The sequence below is a fragment of the Mustela lutreola genome, chromosome 6 (assembly GCF_030435805.1).
Source record: "Mustela lutreola isolate mMusLut2 chromosome 6, mMusLut2.pri, whole genome shotgun sequence".
Lineage (NCBI taxonomy): Eukaryota > Metazoa > Chordata > Mammalia > Carnivora > Mustelidae > Mustela > Mustela lutreola.
Window position 1 is genome coordinate 98,893,623 of NC_081295.1, and position 21,179 is coordinate 98,914,801.

Sequence of the window (21,179 nt, forward strand, 5' to 3'; positions counted from 1 at the left end):
TGGGCAGAGAAAAGCATTTAGCAGGATCCGAGGAGGTTGACCTCTCTCTAAACAGCGGGTAAACTTCCCATTCATCTGCCAAATTTCAATCCCAGTTTCCATCTTCCTCTCCCTGTGAGATATTAATGCCTCACTAATATCTTACTAATTCAATTTGCCCACAAATTTTGCCTCTTCATCCTGGATGGAGGGGTAGGAAGAGGTGTCTGGTTGGCTGAAGCAGGAGCAGTGTCCTAGGGATCTAGACAGTCTTTATAGGGGATTTCAAAGAAACTCCCACACATATATCTTTGAGCACCGTGCCTCAGACCTATTTCCTGGTACTTACATTTCTCTAAACCTAAAGCTTCTTTAAGGTTCTTTGGGGCCAAACTGTCTTGTTTTTTATCTAAATTTCCCTTTGCAGGAACTTACAAAGTTTTGACTCACCTCCACCCAACCCCACCAAACCATTTGCGCCTCTCTTACTTTTCATCTTCATATAATGCTTCTGTTATACATGTCTTCTCATTTTATCAAAAAAGAGATTTATGCCTCTGATTCTTGTTCTCCTTTTATTATACCTACATGAAACAGGTCCCCGACTCTGGTTAAGAATCCGTTCTTAGCTATACTGAGTTTCACAGCCACGTTTTCAACAATGTTTCAACAATATTCTATGTTTTTTGCTGTTTGGGGGGCTACTGGTTCATTACTGGTTCCTGTGCCCCATATCATCTCCATTCCTGGATTCCCTTTGCAATTTGCTAGAGTATGTCATTTTTCAGAGTGCACACAAAGGTGATAAACATTCTGAATTTTGTATAGCATGTATATCTTCACTTTGTTCTTACTCCAAATAGTATGTGAATGCATATAGGATCTAGGTCTAAAATCATTTCCCAGATAACTTTAACAGAGCTGTTTTCAGACTTCTTTTTCGACTGATATGGCAGATCAGATGTTCAGAGAAACCTCTTCCAGTTATCACAACTGAAATTGCTGGGTAAAACATCTGGATGAGTCAAGAGAATTTAAAGGAATTCCTTGGAGGCAGAAATGGAAAGGATGTTGTGCTCCTGCCCCTCCCCTCGCCTTCCCAAGAGTTTCAGAGCTGCCTGGGTTTAACTGAGTTTAACAGTGGTGCTAACATCCACAGTAGACCAAACCTAACTCCTGCTCCCAAACAAATCATTCTTCTTTGTTTTATGAACTACTCTTAAGACTTCACCTTGAGAGCCACAGGTCCAACCACTTCCTGTACAAAGGGAAAGAGGGAGGAAGGAGGGGGAAAGAGGGCAGAAGAGGAAAAAGGGAGGGAGAGAAGGAGTAAAAGAGAGAGAGAGAGGAAGTGTCATCCCAACAATTTCTTCAACCAACCTCTTCGCTAATTACCCTGCCTCAATGTCTGCCCTGACTCAAGCTTGGAATTTCTCCCAGAGCGCCAAAGAAGAGTATGGCTGTGTTCTACCAGTTTTCTCTCTGACCTCACTTTGCTTTGTGTCTACTCTGCTGTGATTTCTCTACCCATCCAACCCAATTTGTCCTTCAGAAACAAGGTCCCTCAGACCTACATATAGTCTTACAGCACCTTACTATGTCTTCCAGCATCCTTTCAGATTCCTCGTTCTAATATATTTCCTCATTTCAGTGTATGACAGTGATACACAGTAGGCATAACCAATGTCTTCTGAAGAAAAGAAAAATGTACCTGAGCTAAAATGAAAAGACCATGGTGTATTCCTTCATTTATAAATCTACTCATCCATTCCATAATTGTTAATGAGATCTGCTGTGTGCTAGACATACTTCTAAGCATTTGGAAACAGCAGAGGCAAAACAAACTTCCTCTGTATTCAAGAGCTTATATAAAGAGTTCTATTAGATTTTTTAAAAAATACAAGTTGAAAGGGGGTGGGATTATGGACATTGGGGAGGGTATGTGCTTTGGTGAGTGCTGTGAAGTGTGTAAACCTGGTGATTCACAGACCTGTACCCCTGGGGATAAAAATATATGTTTATAAAAAATAAAAAATTAAATAAAAAAAAATACAAGTTGAAGAACAATGTAAATAACACAAAAATATCTTTGTGTGCAAATGTATGTGTGTATACCTGTGGGGTGTGTGTGTATGTGTGTGTGTTTTCTTTCAGATGCAATCTTCAGAGGACAGGATTCAAGAAGCAACATGTGACTCGGCTTCTTCTAACTATCCTTATTTGCATTTCTATATTGTTCATTAGTACAGCTGATCCAGTCTCTGTTCTAGCTACTTGGGATATACCAGTGAACAGATCAGGTAAACATTTCTGCCTTCTTGGAGATCATATTCTAGCAAGAAAAGCCAGACACTAAATAATAAACATAATAAATTCTTAAGTTATGTAGTACACTGGAAGGTGGTAAGGACTATGGGAAAAAAGAACAGAGTAAGGAAAATTACAAGCACGATCTATGGTGTGAGCAGCCCTGGGTTGCAGTATTAAATAGGATCGTAACTGTTGACTTCAATGGGGAAGTTACTCCTCGGCAAAAAGCTAAAAGTGAAAGGTGGTAACTTTAAAAAAAAAAAAAAAAAAAAAAAAGGAGGAGGAGGAAGAGTATTCAAGCAAAAGGAACAGTAAATGCAAAGGTTTTGGTGTGGAAGCAAGCCTGGCATCATCCAGGAACAGCAAGGAGCCAATGGCTTGGGACAGAGCAGACAATGGTGACAAAAATCAGTGATGAAAGCAGAGAGAAATTGGAGGAGGGAGTTGGTGCAGAGAATGGCCCATTAGGTAAAGGTCAGGACTTGGTTTTTAACTGAGAAGAATTCAGGAGCCACAGGAAAGTTTTTGAGAAGAATGAAGTCATCTGACTATTTTGAAATGATCATTAGGGCCCCATTAATATAAACTGAAGGGAGGCAAGGGTGAAAGCCAGGGGCCCATTTGGGCGAGGCTTACAATGCTCAGCAAAACATGATAGTGATGATGATAGCTTACTTGTTACAAAGGCACAGCCAACATAATTTCCTGACGGATTTGATAGAGAATTTGGAGGATCAAGGATAGCTCCATGGCCTGAGCGACTGAGAAGACAGAGCTGCCACCAGCTTGGTCTGGGATGGTGGGGGACGGGGGAGTAGCAGTGACAAGCAGCAGCAATTAGGAATTCAATTTAGAATCTGCTAGACTTGAGGTGCCACTCCCATATCCAAGTGAAGATATCAGTAGGCCTTAGGGTTCGGGAGTCAAAAGTTCAGAAAAGCTCTGGGTTGGAGATTACAATTTGGGAGTCATAAGCACATATATATACATTTCAAAAATTTGCAAAGATCATTTTGGAAAGTCATCATGTCATTTTTCTACTTTCCCCATTTCATTTTCCATAACTTTGAACACTTTGACTTATACAAGTTGGCAAGTGTGAATTACTGTGCGTGTTCATCCTCTCCATTCCCTCCATCACTTCCTTAGTTCAGTTGTCTCTATCCCGCCTTCCCTGGATTCTCCAAGGCACCCCACACCCAGCAACCAGATCAATGTGACTAAAGCACACCGGTGATCCTGCGGAGCCTCCTTGAAGGTGACCTGTCACCTGATGAATTCAAGGGCCAAACCCTTAACCTGTCACTCCATCCCAGCCTACCTTCCCACACCGACAACTCCTTCATCCCCTTCACACACATTATATTCTTTTCGCTATTCCCATGGGCTCTTGCCTCAGTGACTTGTACATAGTGGTCCCTCCACCAGAAACACCTTCCCTCTGCAACACTGAACACCTAAACCCTGGCCACTCTTGAAGGCAAGACACAAATGTCACCTACTTCAGCAGACCTAGACAGCTGCCCCATCAGGAAATAATCTTTCCCACCTCTGATCCCACACTTGATGGTAGGGGAAGAGCATAGCATGAGCAACATTTTCCAAAGTGAGAACAGCTGGACAGATACAAGCCTCAATTCTGAAAATAAAGTGTTCCATGAACAAACAAGTTTGGATAATACTTCACACAAAAACCGTCTCTTGGAAAGTCACATAATGTCTTACATGTGGAATGCTCTCAAATATCCTTTGGTTAAAATATAAATTATATATAATATCCATACACACACACACATACACACACACACACAAACACACATATATAAAAGTTTGTTTAGCCCAGCTTTCACAAATGTATTTGACTCTTATATCACAAAATACTTATTAACAGTCTATGCAACGTGTGTTCCAAGGTTCTCACCTAGTACTTAGACCTGGAGACCTGAATTCTAGTCCTGGATGACCACCTGTCAGCACTGGTTTTCCCCAGCTCCAAGTCTAGATAAGGCAACTGTATATGCCAACACAGGTGACACGTCATCCCCCCACACCTGAGCAGGGAGACCAGACATCCCAACTTCTCTAAGGGCAACCAGACATCACAGGACTGGAGCCTCCTAGACTCTGGCACTAGCCTAGAAGATTTTGACAGACATGGCTTCTGGTGTCCAAAGACGGAATGGCTTACTTCCCCCATAGTGACTGATGGCCACACAGGCTGCTAGGATACCCAATTACTAGGTGTGTTACCGTTGTCATGTCATCTCTTTTTAAGGACCTCAGTTAATGGAGCTCTTGAATGAAGGGGCTTGTCTGGAGGTGCGCAACCTTCCTACCAGCTGCGATGAGTTGACTCTATGTGTCCTTCCTCAAACCTTGCCTACTTCCTATGGCCTCTCTTCCCATGTTACTCTTTCTAGTCTCCTTCAGAGCGTGGCAGAGAACCTTGAACATGGCTACAGCTCAATAAATACATGCAGTATAGATATTTAAAGAAGACTATGGCATTTAAGCCTCTGGGGGAAAAAATTCAAAATTATTCTTTGAGACAATGAGAAATTAAATGAAATCTAAGAAATAAAACGATCTGGTCAAAGCAGCGCGAGCCATGGTGAAATCAAGCCGTATCATTTTTTTAGCTCTACTACTTGCAAACTAGCGCTCCCAGTAATGACTAACAGTGGACGTTCACTCAGCGGGTGGAGCCTTTTCAGTGGCTCCTCTTAGGTGGGTACTAGTATTATCCCTGCTTGACAGATGAGAATACAGAAGCACAGAGGTGTTAAGTAACTTGTCTGAAGTCCACCAGGAAGCTAGTGATATGTCCAAGTCCCCACAGTCTAGCTCCAAAGCCCACCCTTCAGCACCGAGCAACCTAACCTGCCTCCCCCTCCTTTTCAGTGACATCGCTCCCACGTGCGACCCAACAACTCACATCATTGCCCAGGCAGAAACTGAGGCTCAGGAAGGTGGAGAGACTGTGTGGTGTCCCAGAGTTCTCATTCCACAGTACAAACTGATACACAAATAGCTCCGCAGACCTGTGGCCCCGTGATAAACATCTGAGACGTTGCTGGGAGCCAACTGCAGGAAAGGAGCACGGGAGTGACGTGGAGTCTAGGATCTGAGGACTGGAGTCCCAGAGATGATAAAATGAGCAATGAACAGAAAGGGAAAGGTCTATTCGGGGGACACAAGGAGGCCAGAAGTGACAGGCTGCTGCAGACTTCCCGAAAGGGAAGGGGAAGGGGTATGAGGAGCCTGGGAAAGTGAGGACAGGGAGGCCCTGGGGCCAAGGTGGGGGGAAAGCTAAGGAAGGACAGAAAAGTTATGTTATTTGTAATTACATGCATTTTTGACACTAGTCGGAAATTATTTAAAAAAGAAAGAAATGCGTACAGACCCAGGAAGTATAGTTTGGATTGCGCAGTTTGGACTGAACGAAGCAGCATTCACTGGAGAATCCCGTGTAGTGTGTGGCATGTAATCGGCGCTCCATAAATGTTTGTTCCAAATAAACAAGACAAAAAGAGGAAAACTGCGAATTGCTTTCATAATGAAAAAGGCACCTAAGGGAGTAGGTGCTCGATAAATATTTTTTTTATCTGTGTATCACGAGAAGCCCAGAGAGTTGTAAAAGATTATCTGATATAGTTCCAAAGAGCCTTCAGCCTCTGATTCTGATTCTCGAAAATTCCCTGGGGAGGCTGTGGAATCTCTCATGGGGGACTGTGAAGAGCACTTTCTTTGGGGAGCCACTGGGAGGAGTGGTTTAGATGATATCAAAACGGATGAATTAAGGTAGAGTCCCAGCAGTGCTTTGCCGTTCTGATTTCCACGTAATCCCCTGAAAAGCCGAAGCTTCCACTGGGCTCGCCGAAGAACCGATGAACCAGGTGGACCAGCAGTCATCACTACCCCACCGACTGAGGACGGCTGAGTGATTTGGAAACCTTCCAGAAGGGTCTGGTTAAATTGAGGGCCATTTATTTCACGAAGAAACAAACCAGGGAAAGCCGCTTTCAAACATGCACGCGGAGAGCAGGACAAAATGCTGAAGAGATTATCTGCTCAGAATTTGCTTTAAGAGAGCCCGGGCAGCACTCATTTGTTTTTGAGAAAATATATGATTAACCATAGTTAACTATGAATTCAGATGTTGTGCATTAGACCAGCTTCTCAAACTTTGAGAGCATTTAATATTATATATCGTTGCCATTTGGACTAAATTGTTTTTTTTAATGTACACAATATTACAAATTTAATTTGAGCTGTTTGAATCAGTCTGTAAAAAAGATTTGATTATACCTGAGTGTTCTGGCCCCGGCTCTTCCATATCTCAGTAATCTTGGCGGTAATTGGCTGATTAGGCGTCTCACACTCCATCTTTGCCTCAGTTTCCATGGCAATGTTACAGGAGCTATTATAGATGAGAACTTCATCTCTTTCCACTTTAGGGCTGAAACGAGAGGGGAGGTTAAATGGGGTGTCATCAATCTTAATGAAATGCAATTATTTTTACTCTTATTAATCATTGCAAGCCATTAGCTTGTGGCAACTACAGGCCACCATTTGTCAAATTTTGCAAATTTCTGTAATTTTGTTTCCATTCTTTTATTGTTTATTTGTTTTCCTTTTATCTGCACACCCTGCAATGAAAATGCACATGGTAAATATCTTTCACTGAGCCCTTTCTCTCTTCCGCATCTATTAGGAACATTAGCAAAAGCTTCTCCAAAGCGCAACTTAACAAGCAATGCGCACACAATGCTTCCAGTTCCAAAAATGGAAGCAAATGTTGGGCAGAGGTGGTTTTTTCTTTCTTTTTTTTTTTTTTTCTTTTTTTTCTTCTTTCCCCCTTCCCTCTTTCTATTCTTACTCACACTTAGTGTTGGGGGAGTGAATTGCCTGAATTCCCCCGGGGGGCAGATGGAGAAATTGGAAAACCCACACAACTGGCTAACTGGTCCCTAATTCCAACTGTGAAAAAATGAGCTCATTTAGGCTTTCAATTCCCTCTCCTCAGCTGATGGCAATGAGGCTCTGTTGCTAGCAGTGGAACATTAACTTAGTAAATTAATTAAACTTACTTAACAGCCCAGACTAAGGAGATTCGATATATGTGCGTTACACTTGCAGCCACTTGCTTTAAAAGTCCTCTTGCTTTAAGGAGAGAAGCCAGACCGGATTTAAAATGAAAAACAGCAGTGCAGCATTACAGAAAGTCTAAAAATATGCTATCGAGAGGAGGTGAAAGTGTGGCTGTTGCAGGCTATGGTCCCCAACAGGTGGGAGCGATATTTATTCAACAATAATGCTGGCTTTAGGCATTGTCGCAACTAACTCAGAGATTATTAGTAACAAGAAAGCATGACGTCTCATACTTTTCAACAGTTTCATCCACGTGATCTCATTTGGCCCAGTAAAGTAGATAGAGGCATAAAAAATGTAACGCAAAGGGATCAGGAGGTTTGCATAAAGCCAAATGCAAAAGTAGGTCAGCTCTGAGATTAGAACCCAGGTGTCCTGTCTCCTGGAGCGGGGCTCTCAAGTTTTTGAGATGCTGTTTGAACATCAGCACAAAGAAGGCAGATCCCAGGGGAAGACCTGCAAGGGCCATGGAAAGGACAGAGGTCACTGCTTGAGAAACTATAAATCATGTCGAACTAGAACATCTCTTCTCAAATCAGTGTCAAAATGGTTTCTCCCTCAATTTGCTAGAAACACCAAGAAGGAGAACTACCACATCTACTTAGTCTTCTCTTCACAGTAAAATATTCCCAGCATCATACCCCCTAAGTCGGGTCTCCCATACCCACTGTGCTCCGGACCTGTTAGAGATTGTCCATAATTGAACATCACGCAGCCCAGAACTAAACACACATAGCTTGAGCTGGGTCCTGGAGCCGTGGTCTCCTCTTATCTGAGTCCTACTTCCCATGATACCTAACACTGTGCTTGGCTTGTAGCCCCGCGTCAAAAGTAAGATGGCGGTAAACTCAGAGTCTCGGAGCCACAATGACTAAGGACTTGGCCTTATTCTTCTTGATTAGTTCTTCTTGATTTTCTGAGAAGCATTAGTATGCAAATATTAGACTCGGAACAGACCAGCTAGATTTAGATCCCCAAGCAGATATTTGCTTTCTATAGGACATTAGAAGGATTCAGTTTCCACGCTTATAAAATGGAGTTATAATCATCAGGTACCTATTTTACATAGGCATTGTGGGGTGGGGTGAAATGAAGCCTACAAAGTGATTTGCAAGGAATTTGGCACACAGCAGGTGCCGATAAAGGCAGAGTCTTGTTACAGTTTTTGTGGTAGTAATGTTGGCAGTATTATTGTTGAAATGTAACTGTGGGAATTACATGTCATCTCACTGATATGGACCCATTGCTCAAACGCATTTTGAACCTGGAGCTTGCAACTACAAATCAGTTTAGCTGAGCCATGATCCAGGGAGCAGACAGAGCCATGGGAAAATACAAAGTTCAGTCCTGAAGTGTTACTCATACTCAGAGTTTCAGAAAAGAAAAGCAAAGTAGCTTAGCTTGTAAATTAAAATGTAATGGAATATTTAGATAAATATGGAAACACAATTGAATGGAATGCAAAGTCCACATGGATTTTTCAAATAAAACACCTGACTTCAAAGCCACTTGAAGCTTGCGGCAGACCACTTTGGGCTTTGCAACTAGAACCTTCCTTTTGCTGTTAGGGGTTGTTAGAAGAGTTTGAGAGGCTCTCTCTATGTATTTCCACCAGAAATCACTTATAATTATATCAAGAAGGAAATAAAGTTAGTTTACCCCACCACCACATTCCTTATGAATTGGTACCCAGATAAACTACTGATGGTCCTTGAGTTGCAATGGTCTGACTTATGATCTTTTGACTTGATGATAGTGTAAAAGTAACAAGCACTTAGTAAAAACCATACTTCCACTTTTGAATTTGGATCTTTTCCTGGACTAGGGATATAAGGTACCATCCTCTCTCATGACTCTGGGCAGCTGCGGCTCCCGGGCAGCCACACCATCATGAAAATAAACAACCAATATGCCCATCGCCATTGTGTCCCCATACAAGCATTCTGCTTTTCATGTTCAGGACAGTAGCCAAGAAAGTACATGAGATATTCAACACGGTTGTATAAAATAGGCTTCGTGTTAGATGTTAGATGATTTTGCCCACCTGCAGGCTCCTGTAATGGTTCTGAGCACGTTTAAGGGAGGTGAGGCTAAGTTAGGATGTTTGGTACGTGAAGTGTATTAAATGCATTTCCAACTTATGGTATTCTCCACCTATAATGGGTTTACCAGGTCATAACCCCATTGAAAGTCAAGGGAGCTCGGCACTTCTATTTCTGAAAGCCCACAAACCATATAATTAATAATTCATTGTAGAATTTTTGTCAGGGATAACACAAGCTTAGGTGTCTAAATTTCTAGAATTCCCTTTATCCCTTCTTAGGCAAGTGAGGGAGTATTAGGCCATCTCCCCTACCTGTTGTGTGCCCCCTCTCACGTTCACTACCAGCAATGAACGATCCTCAATCCTACAAGCAGGTATTTTGTACTCAGTATATAAATGACTTGGGATATAGACTTGAACTCAAGGAAAGGAGTGACCAACTTCTCTACAACCTTTTCTGGTCTTGAATTTCTACCCTGCTGATGAGCCTTCTTCTACTCTCTCTAGGCTCTTCGTCAGCAAAGACTAGAGGAAAGTGGGTTAAGTCACCCAGCAATCCTCTCATTTTGCCAGTGGCAATGCACTGTCCACACTAACCATGTTCTTTTCTTGCTCTGAAAGAGTTAAAACCACTTGTTAACTTAGATTTTTTTACAAGCTTTAGATCATATTTCTTTTTGTATTTTTCCCTGGTAATCTCACTAGAGGTTATTTTTCATTAAAAACCCATCATCAAACTTAGCAGAGACACCAGGATATCAAAAATAGACTAAAATTTATGAAATTTCAGTGCTTCCTAATAGCTACTATTCCATGTTTTCTTCCACAATAATCCCATATATTAAGTATAAATGTAAATATATGTGTTCATATAGACACATATAAATGTAAATAATATAGTTGTGCCTGAACACACATGCACATAAATATTTATTTTGAGGGAATGTGGTAAACATTTTTGGTTCAAATGGCCGGCAAAGAGACTTCTAACACCTAAGTCTCCTAAGTCCTAATCTGTGGCTCTTCCAGTTGGTCTGTAAGCAAGTAGTCATGTGCACACTCTTTAGGACAGGCATCAAGAACACTTGGAGTGTTTATGTTTCCCTCACTTAGCCTGAAATTTCTTCTGGTGGTTCTGGAATCTCATTGAACCACACACCTCATCCCAGGCTCTCATCCCTGTTGCTGAAGGCACATCATTGTGCCAAGTACACTGTCAGCCAGGGGACTGGGTTCCAGTCCTGACAATGCCAAGGCTGGACTGTGTGACTCTGGAAAGATACTTAATGTGTTCTTCAAATAGAATTTAAACTCCTTACTAGAGCCTCCAAGACCTTAAATAACTCCTGGAGCTCCTGTGAAGAACTTTCCTTCCCTCCTACTCTACTCCTGTCTTTCTGGTCGTTGACAGTTCATAAAATGTGATGGGGCCTTTGCACTGCTGCCCCCACTGCCCGACCATCCATGGTGACTGCTGCTTCTCCTTAGCTCAGCAAAAGACTCCAGAGAAGTCTTCCCTGAGCACATTGTATACGGTAGTCCCCCATGATTTTCTATCCTGTTATAGCCCCTATCACATGTGATCTTGTTTATTGCACAGCTCCCTCCTCTACCCTTAAAGGCAGGGATTTTGCCATCTTGTTCCTCACTGAGTTACAACTCCTCACACAGTATCTACAACACAATTGACAGTTGATAAACTCTGGATAGATGGATGGGTAGATGGACTGATGGACGGACAGATGAATGGGTGGCGGATGGATGGATGGATGGATGGATAGATGGATGAACTGGGCATGTTTTTGCCACATATACACACATCTGCCTTTGCCAAATGACATCAGATCCATAGAGGTAGTGGCTGACAAGGGGATAGGATAAAGCATTTAATGAAAATGGGTTCCTTGCAAAGCTAATGGCAAGTAGTTCTCCAGGTTCACAAGGATAATCTTAAGAGGAACCAATCAAGCCATTTGGCATATAATTCCCCCTGTTTAATTATAGTGTGTTTTCTGGTTATTAAATTAGCACATGTTCGCTGAAAAAAAAAATACATAAAAACTCAACAAAAAATTATAAGTAACACTCCAGTCACCTAGGGTAGGCGCTCAACATTTAAGAATACATCCTTCTAGTCTTTTTTCTGATCACACACTATATGTGTATAGAAACCTATGTACTATACGGGGATGTCTGGGTGGTTCAGTCGGTTAAGTGTCTGCCTTTGGCACAGGTCATGATCCCAGGGTCCTGGGATCAAGCCCCACATCAAGCTCCCTGCTCAGCAGGCACCCTGCTTCTCCCTCTGCCTCCCACTCTCCTTGCTTGTGCATTCGCTCTCTCTCTCTCTCTCCGACAAATAAATAAATAAAATCTTTTTTAAAAGATTAAATTGATACACTATTTTATGACATGTTCCTTTCACTTCCCAACATTTTGTAAGCATTTCCCTCTTCAGTTAAATATTCTTTGTCATGATCTTTAAAGGTTTCCTAGGATATTAGTATTTAGATTCGTCTTTCATTATTAAACACTTCATTTCAAATTTTTTGTCATTATACCTAAAACTTCAAAAAATGTAGCTTTTCACAAATATTACATCTTTCTAACTGCCTTCTTAAAATCCTAAAAGTGAAATACTAGAACACAGGAAATGGGGAATTTTATGAGTGCATACTGCCAAATGATATCATTACGAAGGGAAGGACATCATTTTTAACAATCCCTTCACAAGGTCAGAAGCTCTTCCATCAGTGACTTCCTGAGTGGAGAAGAAGACGGAAGAACTTCAAAGAGGAGCTGTGGGGATTTCGTGAAAAGTCTTCAAATTCAGCGGAGCTAGGATCTAACGTGTGCTTCTTGGTATCCAGCATTCGTGAGTTCTGAAATCCAGTCCTGCCTGAGTGCAAACTCCAGGACACCATTCTCTGTATGACCTAAACAAGGTTCTTCATGCTTTCTAGAAAGCAACCAGCCAAGGAGGCCCCTCCTTTCCTCTGACAAAACATAAACCTCTCTCCCATGAGGATGATGAATTTGTCCTAAAACACAGGCTGTCTTGAAAAAGTACTGGTTATCTCTCTCATTCTGGGTAATGAGTCTTGTTTAGTTTTAATTTTGAATGGGAAGCTAGGCCTTTATTAAAAAAAACAGGTGTGGGGACGCCTGGGTGGCTCAGTGGGTTAAGCCGCTGCCTTCAGCTCGGGTCATGATCCCAGGGTCCTGGGATGGAGTCCTGCATGGGCTCCTTGATCGGCAGGGAGCCAGCTTCTCTCTCTGCCTCTGCCTGCTTGTATGCGTGCTCTCTCTCTCTCTCTCCTTCTGCCTGACAAATAAACAAATGAAATATTTAAAAAAAAAAAAAAAAAAACAGGTGTGATCACTCTATCTCCATAAGAAAGAAGAGAGCAGGGCAACATTCAGCACTGAAATACCACAGTCCATGGGAAAAGAACTGCTGTTTGAAATGAAGGCTGCCCTGAGTCATCTATAGGATCGCAGGTTTTCCTTAAATGTGTTTAGAAAAGGGGGTTTTACCTGGAAAGTGGCAGTATTGATTTCGTTCGTTTGTTTTTTAAATTCAAAAAATCTTCGCAAGCTTATGGCTTCTAAATCCTAGATCTACCGTAATTCTGCCTGCACATCCCCCCTTCTTTTGAATAAACATTGTGCAATCTGCTGGATTTCTCTATGACTTTTTTTCATATTTGTGAATCTGTTTGGAAAGAAAAGAAAAAGGAAAAAGGAAAAGAGCCTTCTGTTTTTCATAATGTCTAATCTTTTTCCCCATTGGCATTCACCAGATGTTGCTTTGGACCAGAAGATAAATATTAAAATCTAAGCAAGAACAAAGCGAGCTGTTTACTGGGCAGATTTTTCAGATGTTCTCTCAAACACTTGAAAAGACAGGAGATGCTTTGATATGCAGGCTGGCTGGAATCCACAATGGAATGGTCCCTATAACAAGAGTGATAGGCCCTGGGGGCCATGTCCACCCAGCCTGCAGTTCCTGATGGTTCCATCTGTCCACTGACCATGGATGTGTGCAGAAAGTCAGGGAGGGAGGGGACAGGGTTACCTGAGGAAGAGGCCTGAGAACCATGGGAAGGCTGACTCTGTCCAATGATCTGGTGCAAAGAGGCACTGGGGACTTTCTTCACAAATGTAGAGGTAGGGCCATGACTGGGGCAATGTCTCTGTCCCCACAGCGAATGTCAAATCACACTGCACATAGCTGCTGCTGGAGGCTTCGCAGCTCTCCTCCGCATGCTTCAGGCCACACAGGAAAGCCAAGGACACTGCGGGAAATACTCACTATTAGGTTAGGCAGCAACCACAGAAAGAACTAAAGGCCTCACACGGTTACATAAATGCACTTCATGTGTGGTCCCTTGACCACAAGGAAAATAAAGTTATCAGTTGACTTTTCTTAAACATGCATGATGTACACAAAACACACAGAAGAATATAAGTAACATTTCTATAAAATATGAATCATCATAATAAGAAAAACTCATATGACTCTACAAGCCAACATAAGCTCTAAAACTACTGTGATGCTCTCAAATCTTTGTCTCTTCGTCAAGCCCATCATCTTCCTCCTCATCTTCAGAAACAATCCCTTACACTATTTAAATCACTTTTTCACATGGGTTTGTATTCCTAAATGACAGAATGTTGAGTTTCACTTCATTTTGAATTTTATGCAATAGAATACATGTCAATTTTTGGACCCACTTTTTTCCACTCAGATTACAGTTCCAAGATTTATCAAGGACCATATTATCACATAAAACTTGGGAATACCTTTTCACTGCTGTTCAATACTGCATTGTGTAAAATTACTACAGTTTGTCTATTCTCTTACCAATGGACTTTCGCTATTTCCCATTTTTTGCTACTACAAACACATACTAAATTTCCTCTAGGGTATATGCCTTAAAGAAAATTACTTGTTCATAGGGTAGCTACCAGTTCAACTTTACAAGATAGTGCCATTTTGGTTCCAAAGTGCTTGTGCCATTTTACTATAGTCTACCAACTATGGTCATGAGTTTCCATTATTCCACATAACTGTCAGCACTTGGGATTATCAGACTGTTAATTTTGACAAGTTCGGTACAAATACAATAGCATCCCTTTGCAAGCTCAATTTGAATTTGCATTATTACTTCTTAGGTCAAACAGCTTCTTATATGTGAGAACTCATATTTCCTCATTGGTGAAATTCCTCTTCCTGTCATTTGCCCTTTTTTTACACTGGAATTTTTGTCTTTTTCTTAATGATTTGTGCTCTTTATATATTTTTGGTACTAATCCTAGAAGGTTATATGGTTGCTCATACCGTCTCAGGTTCTTTTCTTGATGGGATCTCTTGATAAACAGAAGTCCTTGATTTTTACATCATTTTGACAATTAACATTTTATGAAGAAGAAAAGCAATTATTGAAATCATTTGATCTTGAGACTACTTCTTTCTCAGTCAAGAGACACAATGTGAAAAGCATCAACAAGACAGACTGGCAATTACCTTTAAGAGGCAGATAAACAAGTCTCTACATGAGATGGTTTAGGAGCTGCTCTGTTTGAAAACTTTAATAAAGTACAAAAGAAAAAGAAATAAAAATCCCTCCAGCTTTCTACCTCCACAGCTAACCTGTCAATACAGGTTTGCAACAATACTACTAAGGACTGTGGGCTTGAACCCAGGCTGCTCTACCTATATCCCAGCACTGCGTGCAACAAGGGGCACATGAGACAAACACATGTGAGAAGGTTTACAGTTGTTCAGTCACATCCAAATAGTATTATGGTTGCTGGTACATTCCAAAGCACCTGACACATAGTAGGTTCTCTGTGAATTGAATATATTCAGGATGAATTACAGCCATAAAGATGGCTGACAATAGGACCCTTGGGTGGATAGACAAAACATAAGAACTTTCCAGTTAGCAAGCCCTAGACCAGACATATGGTTAACACATATTTTTAAAAAAAGAACTCATTATAGGTGATTAGGTGGATGCAGAGTGACATGGTGGACCCTGAAAAGTACCCAGGGCTGGGGTCAGAATCGAAGTTTCTGCCACAAAATCAAACAGTGTAACCTTTAATCACTGTAGCTTTTCACGCCTCATGGAAAAATTAAAGTTCCCATGAAGAAGTCACTCCATGTAACTCAAGGTACAAATGCAAACACCATGAACATCAAAGATTTTGTTGATTTTTTTAAAAAATATGAAGTATTTTCATTTCAGTGAACAAGATGTTTTTAGCAACCCATCAAACGAAAGAGTAAAATTCTTCTTTCGTTAGAAGCACAAATGGGGGGGGGGGGGGTAAAAACAGATGACACCAAAAGCACTTCCTCAGAGCTCCCCTATTACCGCCCCTGCCCCATCGATGAGAGAAAACCCATGAGCAGTGAGCAGCCCTGTGGCAGGAGACCAAGGAAAGCGGTAATTAGGGAGGGTAGAGTTCTAGGCCCTCTTCCACAGCCTGGAATGAGAAACACCACTGTCTTTAGTGTGCAAAGTCACACTAAGGAATAAAACTCAGAGTGTGGGTCAGAACTCAAAGTGACCTTAGTAAATTAGGGAAATTACAGAAATAAACCAAAAACCAAATGAAAATAGTAAGGCAGTAAACCACAGGGAAAAAAAAATAAGAAAACTCATGTAAATATCAGATGAGGAATGCCCAGCTGTGCACAAGCATGTCAGGAAAAAGAAGAAGAGGAGGAGGAGGAAAGGAAAAAGAAACATCCTTGGAATAATCGTAGGTAACAGCACGATTATAAAGACAGCAAGACAGCAACGTGGTTGTAAAAATAAAGATGGTGCCAGGCTCTAAGCAGGCAGTCCTCTGAAGACCCGGAGAAGACCAGAACACAGAGGAGCTGCCTCGTTGGAGGCTTCAAATTAGCGGGGGAAAGGTAGGAATTCACAGAGGGCTCAGAAGAGAAATGTCAAAATGTTGACTTGTTGGCAAGTCTCTGATTCACTCAGTCGCTCCAAAATTTGCATTTCTGACAAACTCCCAGGTGCTGCTACTCCAGCAACAACATTAAGATGATATTCTCGGGGCACCTGGGTGGCTCCCTCCATTGAATGGGCCACTCTTGGTTTTGGCTTGGGTCATGATCTCAGGTCCTGAGATGGAGCCCCACATCAGGGTCCGTGCTCAGCATGGAGTCTGCTTGAGACTTTCTCTCCCTCTCCCTCTGCCTTTCCCTTTCTCCTTCCCTCTGTGTGTGTGTGTGTGTGTCTTTATAAAATAAACAAATCTTGGGGCGCCTGGGTGGCTCAGTGGGTTAAGCCACTGCCTTAGGCTCAGGTCATGATCTCAGAGTCCTAGGATGGAGCCCCGCATGGGGCTCTCTGCTCAGCGGGGAGCCTGCTTTCTCCTCTCTCTCTGCCTGCCTCTCTGCCTGCTTGTGATCTCCATCTGTCAAATAAATAAATAAAATCTTTAAAAAAAATCTTTTTAAAAAATAATATGATTTTCTCAATAATAATGTAATTCTCAGTAATAATACCATTGAGAACCACGGTGTTAGGAGGACTGAGATTAATTCAGCATTCTGAAAGGTTGATTAAGTCTGAAAAAAGGAATACAGGGGAAAATCAGTTAAGTAAAGGATAGACTGCTCTGACAATAGCAACTGAGAAACACAGCTAACAGTCCACTTCAAAAATCTTTTGAAATGTAACAGTTTCTTAACTAAATTGGTTATATGTAATCCTATCTGAAAGTAGAGGAATTATTAGCAGTTTCTGACAATTAATGAAACACATCCTGTTTGATCATTTGATGTCCATTACAGAGCTACTTTCTAGAGAAAAAAAAAATACACAAACATACTCAAAATGTTTTATTTCAACTCAGGAAGTTGATAGAATCCATGAATACCATCTGAGGTCTGAAGTAAGAAACCAATAGAGTTAGATTTCTCCAGTTCTTCTCCATTTTTAGACACTGTAATTAAAAGTCCTTAAAAAGACTTTTTTTTTTTTAATGAAAGAGGAAAAAAAGTCCAATTATCCATTTCCCAAATAAATGAGCCACTCTTGCACAATCAGTGGGTGTTTGGTGTCACCTAGTGGCAATCGTCAGATTTACAGCTTCCTGTTTCTGTTTTCCTTTTTTAAAAATCAAGGCATTTTAAGAAGTCCGTTTCTAAACTTAAATCTTTTAAAATATAATAGTTTCTATTCCTCTTCTTCTAGGAGTTGTCAAACTTCCAATATCACAATTTACCTTCCCAAAAAACCTCAATGATTTTTATTTTGTACTTCTAATTGAAATTGTGTCTTGACATAATGCCAAGGAACTTTAAAGAGTAAATTAACTTAAGCTGTGTATGTATGAAAGCCTTTTTAAAAGACTGTAGCAGTATTAGTGAAATGTTGGAACCTAGAAATATGGATCCTTGGTTTTCTGTTTCCCCAACTTCCCAATTCATTTATTCTTTCATCAAGCATTAATTTTGCATGTTCCCTGTGCCAGCCCTGGTCTACGCAGAGGAGGGCGATTGGAGAAGAAAAGAGGCAACGTCTTAAACTTAAATCTTCCACTGTATCTTAAGTTTCTTATTGTGGAATCTCCAGTGGAATACATCTCTCTTCCATAAAGCTCCGCTTATATATAGGGTGGTAATAGGAAACTCCATTTCTAGTTTGTATTTTTTTTTTCCTAGTTTGAATTTTAAACAAGGATCATCACTCCATCTCTCTCTCTCTCTCCCTTCCCTTCCTCCTCCTTCCCCTTCTTGGATAAGACAATCTAATATAAACTGCCATCACCAGTTACACATTGTGGAATTTTTGTCCAAGCTCAGATAAAGTGATGCCTTGATCACTTTGTAAATCCTTCACCCACATTCAAGTTGCAGACACAAGTTAAGAATATCATCAAAAGCACTCTTCTGAAAGCATGTGCACAAATTGTTTCTAAGCACATAGGTACAAAATCTATGATTACACAAACAAGTTCATCACCTGACTAAGCTGGTCCTCTAATGATAATGGCAATTTCTTCCCTTTGACTTTTTTCCTGAAGCTCAGAGGGTAATCACCCATTGTTAGAATGGGATTATCAAAGTTTTTTACCTTTCTCTCTAACAAAGACACAGCTTCCTACACCTCAATTTACATGATGCTGTGACACTTCAAGCAATGAGAGATCATGGTGTTCTACTGAGTAAATACCTGGGCATTACAGAGTGAGAGGGTGGTGTTCATGTTGGTTCTTTCACCTCTAACAAGAATTCCAGAACTGGGCACACCAGGCAAATATGCAAGAGATATCCAGCTCACTGCTCTGATCCCTATGCTAGTACTTCCAATAAGCAGAAGTTTTCACAGTTCCACCTCAGAACAAGGCCAAGAGACTGTCTTCCCCATGATGTCTAAGGCTGTTGTTGAAACTAATATTCAGAACTCACAATTACCTTCTCCACCATTGTATGACAACCATCAAGAACATGGGTAATAAATTTTCCATTGCCATGAATATGATAAAGGTGAATACGAACCCTTTTAATAGGCAGTCCTATCTAACATTTTAGGTGGGGAACAGAGAAATCCCCTTCCCAAGAACAGATAGAAAAATTGGGAGTCAGTACAGCATTGATTATAAAAATGCAGTTAACTGGAGAATATCATTTTTAGATACACTCTTAATAAAGTATATATGTGGCATTTGTACAGACCATCCAGGGGCGGGACCAAGCAGCTGAAGGCTGACACTGTAGCATTAGCCAAGACCTGGCAGGGAGCGCCACACACAGCAGCTGAGATGTTCCCTGGAGAAAATCCTCCTCCGAACACATGCACAAGGCTTCCACCCAGGCAGCCTTCAAAACAAAATACAAGCTCATGATTACAGATGCAAATCTCTCTTTCTTTACTTAACTCTAAATTCAGACCTATGCTTTCTTGCTGCCCCGTCATTCCTTTTAAGCCCTCTAGAATCCACACAATTGTCTCTAGGTTCTGATCTCCTTAGCATCTTCCCACTAAGCTCTGGCCTCCAGAGCATAGAGTCCTTGTTCTGTCAGATTCCTGTCATATTCAACAATCTATTAAAAATGTAATGACTTTTGGGGTGCCTGGGTGACTCAGTCCTTAAGCGGCTATCTTTAGCTCAGGTCATGATCTGAGGGTCCTGGGATCAAGCCCCGCATTGGGCTCCCTGCTTGGCAGGAAGCCTGCTTCTCCCTCTCCCACTGTCCCCGCTTGTGTTCCCTCTCTCGCTGTGTCTCTCTGTGTCAAATAAATAAATAAAATCTTTCCAGAAAAATGTAATGACTTTTATACAGATAAGTAATGCTTACTTATCATTCTTACTTTTTTTAATACCAAAGAGTATACAATGAAAGTAAAAGTCCCACTAAACCACCTAGCTCACTCCCAGAGGTAGCCACATTTAATTTCCTGTGAATCCTTCCAGAATTTTTTGATCATCTCTATTTTTATACAAAGAAATTTTTTCTAGGGGCACATGGGTGGCTCAGTCAGTTAAATATCTGACTCTTGATCTCAGCTCAGGTCTTGATCTCACAGTCATGAGTTCAAGCCCCAAATTGGACTCCATGCTGGGCATGGAGCCTATTAAAAAAATAAAATCTTTCTACACATATTCTTCTACTACTTGATTTTTTCATTGAAGATACAGCATATACAATTTCCCAACTACGTGTACATGTATGCATACTACTTAGAATTCCATTATATGCCACAATTTATTTAGCAATTTTCCTATTGATTGATTCTTTCCTTATTTCTCCTCTCTTGCTATAATGAATGGTGCTGTGGAATTATTCATTTATTTGCATAAAACTGCTGCAAACTGTTAGAAGTGGGATTTCTAGGTCAAATGAAAAATAAGGTTTTAGATTTGAAGGATATGGCCAAACTTCTCTCCAAAATAATGTTGTACCAGTTTACACTGACACCGGCACTACAGGGCAGCACCTGGCTCTGATGGGTGAAAGTATGACCATTCTAAACAAACACCATGTTTTGCTTCATTCTGAGAACCAAAAAAAGTCAATATCACCTGGACTCCCAGATATGTGGCCATCTCTAGTCCACACTAGAGTGTCTACACTTCTAGTGTCTATTATCCTCAAGTCAAGACTCAGTGGTTCCTACAGTTGCCTCACAAACACTTACAAATGCTTAGCAGGCATTTCATAGCCCTGCTCTCTCATTAAAAAAAAAAAAAAAAAAAAAAAAAGAATCATTGAAGGAAGGGACATGAGAACATCCATCCCAAATCCCTTTATCTGTAGAAAATGTACCCAGATAAGTTACTATCACACTTAGGACCAAAATCCCAATCCCAATACCTATAGCATTCTACCCAGCCAAGGCCAGACAAATTTGTTCTAAGAATTGGCTTGGCTAAAACTATGGGAAGAGCCTAGACATCCATCAACAGATGAATGGATAAAGATGTATGATACACACACACACACACACACACACACACACACACACACACACACAGTGGAATATTACGCAACCATCAAAAATGATATCTTGCCATTGGCAACGCCGAGGATGGAACTAGAGGATATTGTGCTAAGTGAAATAAGTCAATCAGAGAAAGACAATTATCATATGATCTCTCTGATATGAGGAACTTGAGAAACAGGGAGGGGAAGGGAGGGGAAGAGAGGGAGGAGAAA

The 21,179-nt window shown here is 41.1% G+C and overlaps 1 protein-coding gene across 15 annotated transcripts in view; it reads right to left on the bottom strand.

Moving 5' to 3' along the window:
• PKHD1 (PKHD1 ciliary IPT domain containing fibrocystin/polyductin) overlaps positions 1-21,179 on the bottom strand; it is a 475,577-nt gene that overhangs the window by 375,815 nt on the left and 78,583 nt on the right. For 14 of the 15 annotated variants that reach the window (XR_009354742.1, XR_009354743.1, XM_059178234.1 and 11 more), the window contains 3 exons: positions 19,197-19,340; positions 13,563-13,782; positions 6,598-6,748 (listed from right to left, as the gene is read on the bottom strand). Coding sequence is in view for 13 of the 15 variants with exons in the window: in XM_059178234.1 (XP_059034217.1) it covers positions 6,598-6,748; positions 13,563-13,782; positions 19,197-19,340 (515 nt within the window). In the remaining 2 variants the exon portion in view is untranslated. The remainder of the gene's footprint in view (positions 1-6,597; positions 6,749-13,562; positions 13,783-19,196; positions 19,341-21,179) is intronic. The other variant, XM_059178231.1, reaches the window with a different exon arrangement.